This window comes from Cherax quadricarinatus, chromosome 17 (assembly GCF_038502225.1).
Source record: "Cherax quadricarinatus isolate ZL_2023a chromosome 17, ASM3850222v1, whole genome shotgun sequence".
Classification (NCBI taxonomy): Eukaryota; Metazoa; Arthropoda; class Malacostraca; order Decapoda; family Parastacidae; genus Cherax; species Cherax quadricarinatus.
Genome location: NC_091308.1, coordinates 23,847,546 through 23,860,871, shown reverse-complemented (window position 1 = coordinate 23,860,871; position 13,326 = coordinate 23,847,546). Strand labels below are relative to the sequence as shown.

The 13,326-nt window shown below is 43.6% G+C and overlaps 1 protein-coding gene across 1 annotated transcript in view; it reads left to right on the top strand.

Moving 5' to 3' along the window:
- plx (PTB_TBC1D1_like and TBC domain-containing protein plx) overlaps nt 1-13,326 on the top strand; it is a gene marked incomplete in the record, with an annotated part of 401,111 nt that overhangs the window by 172,793 nt on the left and 214,992 nt on the right. Inside the window, 2 exon segments of the mRNA XM_070085876.1 lie at nt 657-815; nt 8,680-8,829. Of these exon segments, the coding sequence (XP_069941977.1) occupies nt 657-815; nt 8,680-8,829 (309 nt within the window).

Sequence of the window (13,326 nt, the reverse complement as noted above, 5' to 3'; positions counted from 1 at the left end):
TGTGTCAATACTGAGTAAGAATTAGGATTAGTCTGCCTGAAATGCCTAGACATGCTAGAGGCCTTCTTTGTTATTAATATTTTATAATATGTAAACCACGCATTGTAAGCTTTGCAAGGAAATAAAAATTTTTATTTCTCATTTTCATGTGCTTTATATGCCAGAAAATATGGTATATAATTTATATTTGTGTTTGGGGCTCATTTTTTTTAAATTGTTCAAATTTGGATGTTTTCAAGAAATCTTTCATGGATTTTTCATAACTGCTGGGTCTCTAGGAATGTTCATTTTTCTGGTAGGTATCTGGGATTTTTTGCAAATTCTGCAAAATACTCAGCATTGTTATTGTAGCATTCATTGGATTCTGTATCAGAGATTTTGAAGGATAATAAATCTGGAAGGAAACATTGGACTACCAACAACTCCAGGTTCACTAATATGCTTATAAAGTAACTGCTGGGCTAAAATTGTATTTTTTTTTCTTTTGGCAGTATTAACTGCACTAAATTTGATCCAACTATTTGTATTTTTTAATAAAAAAAAAAAGCTAGAAAAGTATATCTAAGCATGAAAGCTTATTATATATGTGTTGTACACTATTATAATTATATATTTTTACACTTTTTGTGCCTAATGTTTTCTTATTAATGTTTTAGAGTGTTTGGGGCAGTTGGGGAGTCGTAGCCACCAAGGTAACACAGAGAACATAACTGTAGAAAAGAGATCCAAGCAACAATTAAAAATAATTTGGAAGAAGGCTGTTTTCCAACAGATGCTTCTAATGCGCTTTGAGAAAGAAAATCAGCGTCTAAGAGGTAAATACATAAAATGTTTTTCACTATTAATATTGTACAGTATTTTTCTTTTGACAGCATTTATTGTTAAAAATATTGCGGAGTAAAATCAGGACTTACTTTCACAACTTTCCAAGTTGCTCCTTTTATTGCCTAAACCATTACAAGGGTATTATATATAATTGCCTGAAAACCTGTAAAAATGTATGTGTTGCTGCACTAATATAAGAACATACGAAAGAAGGAACACTGCAGCAGGCCTACTGGCCAGTGCAAGGCAGGTCCAAGTCATTTCTCGACTTAAACCAATGACCTGTCTAGTCAGGTCAGGTCAGGTCACATCCACTTAAGGAAGAGGTACAGCATCAGACCTATTAGCACAAGCTAGTCAGCTCCAACTCATACCCACCCACACCCACTCTTGTATTTATCCAACCTATTTTTAAAACTATACAATGTCTTAGCTTCTGTGATGGTACCTGGGAGTTTGTTCCATTCATCCACAACTCTGTTACCGAACCAGTGCTTTCCTATATCCTTCCTGAATCTGAATTTTTCCAGCTTGAAACCATTGCTGCGAGTCCTGTCTTGGGTAGATATTTTTACCATGCCATTTACATTCCCTTTATTTATTCCTGTTTTCCATTTATACACCTCAGTCATATCCCCCCTAATTCTACACTTGTCTAAAGAGTGCAGATTCAGGGCCCTCAGTCTGTCCTCATAGGGAAGATTTCTGATACCTGGGATCAACTTTGTCATCCTCCCTTGTACGTTTTCCAGTGCATTTATAACCATTCTGTAATACGGTGACCAAAACTGTGCAGCATAATCTAAGTGAGGCCTAACCAAAGATATATAGAGTTGAAGAACAACCTGAGGACTCCTATTATTTATGCTCCTTGATGTGAATCCAGATTCTGTTAGCTTGATTGTGAACACTTGTGCACTGTTGTCTTGGTTTTAGATTACTGCTAACCAGAACTCCCAAGTCTTTTTTGCAATCAGCAATATTAAGATCTACATTATTTAGTTTATATGTGGCATGGTTATTTTCTTGTCCAGTGTTTAGAACTTTGCATTTGTCTATAATAAACTGCATCTGCCACTTCTCTGACCACTGCATCAGTCTATTCAAATTTTCCTGGAGTGCTCTAATGTCCTCATTAGAATGAATTAAGCGACCTATTTTGGTGTCATCAACAAACTTACTTATGTTGCTATTTATTCCCTCATCAATTTTGTTTATATAAATTGTGAACAACAAAGGGCCCAACACTGACTCTCTACTGCCTATCTATCAACCACGCCTCTACCCAGGAAAAAATTTCTCCTCCTATTCTGTATGCCTTAATTTTCCTCAATAGTTTCTGATGTGCAACTCTATCAGAAGCCTTACTGAAGTCCATATACACAATATCATATTCATTACCATGATCTACCTCCTCATATACCTTGGTGAAAAAAGTTAGTAAATTTATAAGGCAGGAATGCCCCTTTGTAAAACCATGCTGAGATTCATTAATCAGTTTATGCCTTTCAAGATGGCTACAAATTGCCTCGGCAATTATTGATTTCATAAATTTTCCGATCTGTGGAGGTAAGGCTTATTGGTCTATAGTTCGAAACTAAGGACCTGTCTCATGCTTTGTAAATAGGTATTACATTTGCCATTTTCCATTTGTCTGGCACCTTGCCAGTTTGTAGTGATATGTTGAAAAGACTAGCCAAAGGTTTGCTAAGCTCCTCTTTACATTCCTTTAACCCTTTGAGGGTCGAGACCCCCCCCATCCTAAAATCGTTTTCAGTGTCGAAAAATATTAGAAAAAAAAATTATTTTTTCTTATGAAATGATAGAGAATGTTTTTGTGAGTGTTATAGGTCAAATACCGGTTACTCATTAATTGTTTATTTATTTTTTCTACTTTATTTTCCAACATTTTACTTTTTCAAGTAACTTTTATGGCCTTCGAGACCAATATAAACCATACTGTATTTTGTATACTATATTCACTCGTTGTATGCTACACAATAACTACTCAAACATTGTTGTCATTATATTGTTTACAAAACATGTTTACACAAACGAGCAATAAAAAATGTTGTTTATTACTATTTTTCTATCATATATATATACACACATAGAATCACTGGATACATTCCTAGAACTGGTAGAGCTTCTGGAAGCTTGTTGTTGTGTGGGTGGACTTGTAAATATACTGAGTCACCGGTGTGGTTACTGTCACAATGACACATTACACCTTCACTCACTAACACTCACTGCCTTCCAGAATACACATGCCTTTCCCACCCCACCAACCCACATGGAAATAAGTCACTGTCTGACTTTTTTGGGTTATCCTAGGTTGCTGGTCGTCTGGGTCGTCCCTTCTTTCCTTCCTACCTTCCTTCCTACCTTCCTTCCTACCTTCCTTCCTACCTTCCTTCCTACCTTCCTTCCTACCTTCCTTCCTACCTTCCTTCCTACCTTCCTTCCTACCTTCCTTCCTACCTACCTTCCTACCTACCTTCCTACCTACCTTCCTTCCTACCTTCCTTCCTACCTTCCTTCCTACCTTCCTTCCTACCTTCCTTCCTACCTTCCTTCCTACCTTCCTTCCTACCTTCCTTCCTACCTTCCTTCCTACCTTCCTTCCTACCTTCCTTCCTACCTTCCTTCCTACCTTCCTTCCTACCTTCCTTCCTACCTTCCTTCCTACCTTCCTTCCTTCCTTCCTTCCGTCCTGTCCCTTCCTTCCGTCCCTTCCTTCCGTCCCTTCCTTCCGTCCCTTCCTTCTGTCCCTTCCTTCCGTCCCTTCCTTCCGTCCCTTCCTTCCGTCCCTTCCTTCCGTCCCTTCCTTCCGTCCCTTCCTTCCCTTCCCTTCCCTTCCCTTCCCTTCCTTCCTTCCTTCCCTTCCTTCCCTTCCTTCCCTTCCTTCCTTCCTTCCTTCCCTTCCTTCCCTTCCTTCCCTTCCTTCCCTTCCTTCCCTTCCTTCCCTTCCTTCCCTTCCTTCCTTCCCTTCCTTCCCTTCCTTCCCTTCCTTCCCTTCCTTCCCTTCCTTCCCTTCCTTTCTTCCTTCCTTCCTTCCTTCCTTCCTTCCTTCCTTCCTTCCTTCCTTCCTTCCTTCCTACCTACCTACCTACCTACCTACCTACCTACCTACCTACCTACCTACCTACCTACCTACCTACCTACCTACCTACCTACCTACCTACCTACCTACCTACCTACCTACCTTCCTTCCTTCCTTCCTTCCTTCCTTCCCTCCCTCTTTCCTACCTACCTACCTTCCCTCTTTCCTACCTTCTTTCCTTCCTTCCTCTCATCTCCTCCTTCCTTTTTTCCTTCCTTCTGGTTTCCTGGGCATTGCTTACAGTCACAAACTCCTCAAAACCATGAAATTCATCATCATTGACACTTCCATCTGTGTTAGAACTGTCACTTGGGAAAATGAGAGTCCCAATTCGCCGGGGAGTGAGGAGTTTCTTACCGTGAGGCATGGTAAACAAGGCTTACTAAAATGGCATTACACAATGCATTCCACACACCATGCAGACCCATTCTCTCACATGTAGGCCTACCAACTTTCTCCCACTCGAATTTGAAGGCACTAGAACTTACACATATAAGTACGTGACTGACCCCAGCTGTTATGACGTACATGTACATGACCGACCCTCAAAGGGTTAAAACCCTTGCAAACAGTTGATCAGGGCCTGGGGATTTGTTCGGTTTTAATTTCTCTATTTGTCTGAGGACCATGTGACTAATTACCCTAATTGTGCATAGTTTATTATCATCCTGTTCTATATAATTTATTATTCCTGGAATTTTGCTAGTATCTTCCTGCATAAAAACCGAGAGGAAATAAGAGTTAAAAAAATCACACATTTCCTTATGACTGTCAGTGATCTGACCTGAGTTACTTTTGAGTGGGCCAATCTTGTCACAAATTCTGGGTTAGTCTTTAAATCCCTTGCCACTGTAGCCTCATTATCACTTTTAGCTTTTCTTATTCCCTTTTTTATTTCTCTCTCTAATTGAATATATTGATTTCTTAACTGCCCATCCCCTCTTTTGATTCACTTATATGTGCCTCTCTTTTGACCAGTTAGATTTTTAATCTATTGTTTATCCATTTAGGATCATTTTTGGTTGATCTAATTTCCCTATTTAGAACATAAGTTGTCTGGGCAGCTAGAACTATGCTTTGGAAAACATCATGTTGGCAACCAACACTACCTACCTGACCCATAGTCGGGTTGTTCCAATTTAGCCCACCGAGATAATTTCTCAGTGCCATGAAATCGGCCAAGCTGAAGTCTGGGACAGAGATTTGATTGCAGGTATTTGGGTATTTCCATGATATATTGAAACTAAGTGGTTTGTGATCACTTTCCCCAAGCTCATCATTAACCTCAAGATTATTAATTAGTGATTCCTTGTTGGCAAGAAACAAGTCAAGCAGATTGTTTCCTCTAGTTGGTTCTGTCACAAACTGTTTTACAAAGCAATCCTCAGTCATATCAAGAAAGTCACTAGACTCAAGATTTCCTGTCATATTGTTCCAATCAATTAGTCTAAAGTTAAAATCTCATATTAACACAACATTTTCATATCTACACACCTTATGAATTTTGTCCCATAGCAGCTTACTGTATTCCCTATCAAGATTTGAGGGCCTATAAATCACACCCAGTATAAATTTGTCACGACCCTCGAGAAACTGTAGCCAAACAGATTCTGTATCCGATGCTTCTAATCTTACATCTTGTCTAACACAACAACTTAAATTATCTCTGACATACATTGCCACTTCACCATCTTTCCTATTGACCCTATCAGTGTGGAACAGCTTATAACCTTGTATGTAGCATTCAGAATTCATTTCTCTATCTTTCAGGTTGATCCAGGTCTCAGTTATAGCAATAATATCTATATTACCTGCACATGCAAGTAATCTTACCTCATCTATCTTATTTCTTAGACTTACTATTAGTATAGCAAACCTTAAGGGAGCTGGTCACACTCTGCCCTCTAGTGTCTCTCTTTGTTTGTTGATCAAATGCTTTACCTTTACTAGCAACTTTATTTTGAATATTGTCTATTAAGCATATCCCTGAGGTATCCTGGTAGTATCTGCTATTTTCAACCCCTGTACTGCAGCTTGTTTCCCACACACACTCATAGCTCTATAATCTATTAGTTTTAAGTTCTAGATAAGTCAGCAATGGCTCCCCTCATTTGAGTTGGCTAATGCAAGCACTCTGGCTCCTGATAGATGAACCCCATCCCTTACATACACTCCGGCTCCTGAGAGATGAACCCCATCCCTTGCATACCTGGAGTTTACCTGGAGAGAGTTCCGGGGGTCAACGCCCCCGCGGCCCGGTCTGTGACCAGGCCTCCTGGTGGATCAGAGCCTGATCAACCAGGCTGTTGCTGCTGGCTGCACACAAACCAACGTACGAGCCACAGCCCGGCTGATCCAGAACTGACTTTAGGTGCTTGTCCAGTGCCAGCTTGAAGACTGCCAGGGGTCTGTTGGTAATCCCCCTTATGTGTGCTGGGAGGCAGTTGAACAGTCTCGGGCCCCTGACACTTATTGTATGGTCTCTTAACGTGCTAGTGGCACCCCTGCTTTTCATTGGGGGGATGGTGCATCGTCTGCCAAGTCTTTTGCTTTCGTAGTGAGTGATTTTCGTGTGCAAGTTCGGTACTAGTCCCTCTAGGATTTTCCAGGTGTATATAATCATGTATCTCTCCCTCCTGCGTTCCAGGGAATACAGGTTTAGGAACCTCAAGCGCTCCCAATAATTGAGGTGTTTTATCTCCGTTATGCGCGCCGTGAAAGTTCTCTGTACATTTTCTAGGTCGGCAATTTCACCTGCCTTGAAAGGTGCTGTTAGTGTGCAGCAATATTCCAGCCTAGATAGAACAAGTGACCTGAAGAGTGTCATCATGGGCTTGGCCTCCCTAGTTTTGAAGGTTCTCATTATCCATCCTGTCATTTTTCTAGCAGATGCGATTGATACAATGTTATGGTCCTTGAAGGTGAGATCCTCCGACATGATCACTCCCAGGTCTTTGACGTTGGTGTTTTGCTCTATTTTGTGGCCAGAATTTGTTTTGTACTCTGATGAAGATTTAATTTCCTCATGTTTACCATATCTGAGTAATTGAAATTTCTCATATCACATACATATCGCATACATATCACATTTGCCATAAAATTTGTCCCAGTTATCAGTGAATGGGATTGCCAATTCCTTGCAGTACCTGTCTAGCCAGCAATTTACACCAGTTGCCCTAGACATCCATTCATTGCCCACCCCCCTTCTGAACAAGATGCTACATATGATTCGGACCCTTCCCTTAGACCTAATTACGTCTATTTCTGATTTGTACTTATCCAGCAACTCTTGTCTCCTGCCCTTCTTGATATCATTTCCACCAGCACTAAGACAGATGATGAGCTTGTTCCCATTACCTGACATAATATTATCCAACCTGTTGACTATATCACCAACACCAGCTCCTGGGAAGCACACCCTCTGTCTAACCTTCTTATTTCTGTTACAGAAAGCATGGTTCATATATCTTACCTGCGAGTCATCCACAACGAGAATGTTCCACCATTAACACTTATACCTGTTTAATATGTTTATTAACAATATGTATTTTACTGTAATATGGTAATTGTCTATGAATTTTAAAAATGTTTAGGGAGATTAGTGAAGAAATTCTGCAGATTGTCAGAATTTGCAATTTGCAAATTTAGATTGATGGAGCAAAAAAGGCACAATACTGTGACTGGAACAATACACAGATAATCCACACCTAGGGGAGAGAAGCATATGATGACAATTCAATCCGACCTTGACCATTTACAAAGTTAGTGTGACTGTAAATAGTCCAAGTCGAACTGGAACGTAAGCTTCTCACTGCGATGTGCGATGTGTTGGAGCAACCGTCAAATTTACTTTTGGTTTTGGACATTTAGAGATGGAACAAAATAAAATGACTTGGATTGCGTATAAATCTGTAGTGGAAGACTGTATAGGGGTCATCCTAGGACAAGTTGGAGGGGGTAAAGGAGGTTTTGTATGCTAGGAGCTTGGACTTCCAGTGTGTTCAATAAGAGTGAGTGGAGGCAAATGGTTTTTATGACTTGATATGCTGCTGGAGTGTGAGCAAGGTAACATTTACGAAGAAATTCAAGGAAACCTGTTAGCTAGACTTGATTCCTGGAGGTGGGACGTAAAGTGCCTGTATTCAGAAGGAGAGGTGGAGATATGTACAGTTTTTTGAACTGCAGTATCAGCATGCCTCTGACAGGACAGTGAAGAAGTGAGTGACAGTGAAATTGTTTATTCTTTTTTGGGTGACCCTACCTCGGTGGGAAAGGGCTGATGTTAAAAAAAAAATTATCAGTAAAAGCTTCATGTTAGAGCCCCTCACAACTGGGAGGGAGTTTTCATTGAAACCATACCCCGACCGGGATTGAACCCGCGGTCAGAGAGTCTCAAAACTCCAGCCCGTCGCCGGGGTATGGTTTGTTTGCAATCGTGTCATTAAGATTTCGTGAGTCAAGTTTTCATTGAGTATACCTTTATACAACCGTTAAGTGGATTCTGGTTGCGTGATGAAGTTAATTCAAATAAAATACACCCCATTCCTTTTGTTATTGGGATGTCCACTAGGTAACATAGCTGTTTGAGCAAGACATTACTGAAACATAATTTTAATGCTTTACTTACACTTGTATGATGTCACTAAGTTAGGAACATTTGTATCTCATTATATTTATCCATAGTGAATTGACAAATGTTTTCTGGGATGTTCTTTTGTTTATCCTCCAGTTACTATCATGTACATTTGCAGCTCTTCAGCAAGAGGTGGCTCTTCAACGTGTACGGCTGAATTATGAAGAGGAAGAAATACCAGTAGAAGCTACACAAGCATGGCATATGCTGCTCTCCAGGCCTTTAGCCAGAATTGACTCAAATATTATTTTAAGTGGTATTAAACAAGGTAAATATTGGTTGTTTTCCAAACCTACCTGCCTACCCCTCCTTCCACTACCATTCTCCTACCACCTACTTCTCTCCCTCACATAGGTATGTTATGGCTTCTTGCCATGTTAATCCCACATGATTCATGAACATGCCTTGACCCACCCACCGCAGAACGTCACCACAGTTCAGCTTATATGACTCACCTGTACCCTGCTAATATTTGCCCATGTTTCTTATGTCCATGTATATTTGGGTGAACAAGACCCCCATGACAAATGTTTCTGTAATACAATATCCAAGTGCTTGCTCTCTTTGTCAATAACTTCTTAATATATACAGTGACCCTCGGTTATTGTCTGTTACTGTTATCGGCCAACTCGGTTATAGGCCGGTTTTTCAGCTTCCGGTTATCGGCCATTACTTTGCTTATTGGTCGTATGGGACACGTACAACTACCTGCTGGCAGCCGCTCACGTCAGTCTGGCTGTCTCTCTGGGCGAATGAGGAAGCTTCTACTCTTTCATCCAAACATTTCACTATAATCCTTTGTTTTTGGTGGTTATTTTTCAAGTGCAACTGCGAAATAAGTCACCATGGCCCCAAAGAAAGTTCTTTGTAAAGTTCCTTTGGTAAAGAAAGTGAGAAACAATAGAATTTCAAGGCAGGCAGGCATAGAGGCAAGAAGTGTACCAGGCATGCAGGAAGTGTAGAAGGCATGCAGGAAGTGTAGCAGACATGCAGGAAATGTAGCAGACATGCAGGAAGTGTAGCAGCATGCAGGGAGTGTAGCAGGCATGCAGGGAGTGTAGCAGGGATACAGGAAGTGTAGCAGCATGCAGGGAATATAGCAGGCATGCAGGGAGTGTAGCAGGCATGCAGGAAGTGTAGAAGGCATGCTGGGAGTGTAGCAGACATGCAGGAAATGTAGCAGATATGCAGGGAGTGTAGCAGGCATGCAGGAAGTGTAGAAGGCATGCAGGAAATGTAGCAGGCATGCAGGGAGTGTAGCAAGCATGCAGGGAGTGTAGCAAGCATGCAGGAAATGTAGCAGGCATGCAGGGAGTGTAGCAGGGATACAGGAAGTGTAGCAGCATGCAGGGAGTGTAGCAGGCATGCAGGGAGTGTAGCAGACATGAAGGAAGTATAGCAGACATGCAGGGAGTGTAGCAGACATGCAGGAAGTGTAGCAGGCATGCAGGGAGTGTAGCAGGCATACAGGAAATGTAGCAGGCATACAGGAAATGTAGCAGACATGCAGGGAGTGTAGCAGGCATGCAGGGAGTTTAGGAGGCATGCAGGGAGTGTAGCAGAAATGCAGGGAGTGTAGCAGGCATGCAGGAAGTGTAGCAGGCATGCAGGGAGTGTAGCAGACATGCAGGAAATTTAGCATATATGTAGGAAATGTAGCAGACATGCAGGGAGTGTAGCAGGCATGTAGGGAGTGTAGCAGGCATGCAGGGAGTGTAGCAGACATGCAGGAAGTGTAGCAGACATGCAGGAAGTGTAGCAGACATGCAGGGAGTGTAGCAGACATGCAGGAAGTGTAGCAGATATGCAGGAAGTGTAGCAGACATGCAGGAAATGTAGCAGACATGGAGGGAGTGTAGCAGACATGCAGGGAGTGTAGCAGACATGCAGGAAGTGTAGCAGGCATGCAAGAAGTGTATCAGACATGCAGGGAGAGTAGCAGACATGCAGGGAGTGTAGCAGGCATGCAGGAAGTGTAGCAGGCATGCAGGAAGTGTAGCAGGCATGCAGGAAGTGTAGCAGGCATGCAGGGAGTGTAGCAGGCATGCAGGAAGTGTAGCAGACATGCAGAGAGTGTAGCAGACATGCAGGGAGTGTAACAGACATGCAGGGAGTGTAGCAGGCATGTAGGAAGGGTAGCAGGCATGCAGGGAGTGTAGCAGGCATGCAGGGAGTGTAGCAGGCATGCAGGGAGTGTAGCAGGCATGTAGGAAGGGTAGCAGGCATGCAGGGAGTGTAGCAGACATGCAGGGAGTGTAGCAGGCATGCAGGAAGTGTAGCATGCATGCAGTTGTTAGGTAAGACACATATGCAACAGTTAGGTATCTTTATTATGAAACGTTTCGCCTACACAGTAGGCTTCTTCAGTCAAGTACAGAAAAGTTGATAGAAGCAGAAGATACTTGAAGACGATGTAATCAGTCCATCACCCTTAAAGTTTTGAGGTGGTCAGTCCCTCAGTCTGGAGAAGATCATTGTTCCATAGTATGAAACAATATGGAGAAGAAGTGACAGGATGGAGCTTTTTATAGCGCCAAGAGGTGAGACGTAGGCCACTAGGTGAGGTAAGAACTCAGATGTTGAGAGGTCAGGTCCCTCTTAAATCCAGCCCCTCTCACTAGTGGAAGTTGTCGAAGTTGATTGCAGGTCTGTACCAAGATACCCTTGTGTTCAGCATGCATGCAGGAAGTGTAGCATGCATGCAGGGAGTGTAGCAGACATGCAGGGAATGTAGCTGACATGCAGGGAGTGTAGCAGACATGCAGGGAGTGTAGCAGGCATACAGGAAATGTAGCAGACATGCAGGGAGTGTAGCAGGCATGCAGGAAGGGTAGCAGGCATGCAGGGAGTGTAGCAGGCATGCAGGGAGTGTAGCAGGCATGCAGGAAGTGTAGCAGACATGCAGGGAGTGTAGCAGGCATGCAGGGAGTGTAGCAGGAATGCAGGGAGTGTAGCAGGCATGCAGGGAGTGTAGCAGAAATGCAGGGAGTGTAGCAGGCATGCAGGAAATGTAGCAGACATGTAGGGAGTGTAGCAGGCATGCAGGGAGTGTAGCAGGAATGCAGGGAGTGTAGCAGAAATGCAGGGAGTATAGCAGACATGCAGGAAGTGTAGCAGGCATGCAGGAAGTGTAGCAGGCATGCAGGGAGTGTAGTAGACATGCAGGGAGTGTAGCAGGCATGCAGGAAGGGTAGCAGGCATGCAGGAAGTGTAGCAGGCATGCAGGAAGTGTAGCAGGCATGCAGGAAGTGTAGCAGGCATGCAGGGAGTGTAGCAGACATGCAGGAAGTGTAGAAGACATGCAGAGAGTGTAGCAGACATGCAGCGAGTGTAACAGGTTTGCAGGAAGGGTAGCAGGCATGCAGGGAGTGTAGCAGGCATACAGGAAATGTAGCAGACATGCAGGGAGTGTAGCAGGCATGCAGGAAGTGTAGCAGACATGCAGGGAGTGTAGCAGGCGTGCAGGGAGTGTAGCAGGCATGCAGGGAGTGTAGCAGAAATGCAGGGAGTGTAGCAGGCATGCAGGGAGTGTAGCAGGAATGCAGGGAGTGTAGCAGGCATGCAGGGAGTGTAGCAGACATGCAGGAAGTGTAGTAGGCATGCAGGGAGTGTAGCAGGCATGCAGGAAGTGTAGCAGGCATGCAGGGAGTGTAGCAGACATGCAGGGAGTGTAGCAGGCATGCAGGAAGGGTAGAAGGCATGCAGGAAGTGTAACAGGCATGCAGGAAGTGTAGCAGGCATGCAGGGAGTGTAGCAGACATGCAGGAAGTATAGCAGACATGCAGAGAGTGTAGCAGACATGCAGGGAGTGTAACAGGCATGCAGGAAGGGTAGCAGGCATGCAGGGAGTGTAGCAGGCATGCAGGAAGTGTAGCAGACATGTAGGGAGTGTAGCAGACATGCAGGGAGCATAGCAGGCATACAGGAAATGTAGCAGACATGCAGGGAGTGTAGCAGGCATGCAGGAAGGGTAGCAGGCATGCAGGGAGTGTAGCAGACATGCAGGGAGTGTAGCAGACATGCAGGGAGTGTAGCAGACATGCAGGGATTGTAGCAGACATGAAGGAAGTATAGCAGACATGCAGGAAGTGTAGCAGGCATGCAGGAAGTGTAGCAGGCATGCAGGGGGTGTAGCAGAAATTCAGGGAGTGTAGCAGGCATGCAGGAAGTGTAGCAGGCATGCAGGGAGTGTAGCAGGCATGCAGGAAGTGTAGCAGGCATGCAGGGAGTGTAGCAGACATGCAGGAAGTGTAGCAGACATGCAGGGAGTGTAGCAGGCATGCTACAGTCATCTCTCACTCTAAGACTACAAATATTTTAAAGGGAAGGAAGGCGAGGTAGGGGTCGTCCTCGAAAGGGTTGGAGAGAGGGGGTAAAGGAGGTTTTGTGGGCAAGGGGCTTGGACTTCCAGCAAGCGTGCGTGAGTGTGTTAGATAGGAGTGAATGGAGACGAATGGTACTTGGGGCCTGACGATCCTTTGGAGTGTGAGCAGGGTAATATTTAGTGAAGGGATTCAGGGAAACCGGTTATTTTCATATAGTCGGACTTGAGTCCTGGAAATGGGAAGTACAATGCCTGCACTTTAAAGGAGGGGTTTGGGATATTGGCAGTTTGGAGGGATATGTTGTGTATCTTTATACGTATATGCTTCTAAACTGTTGTATTCTGAGCACCTCTGCAAAAACAGTGATTATGTGTGAGTGTGGTGAAAGTGTTGAATGATGATGAAAGCATTTTCTTTTTGGGGATTTTCTTTCTTTTTTG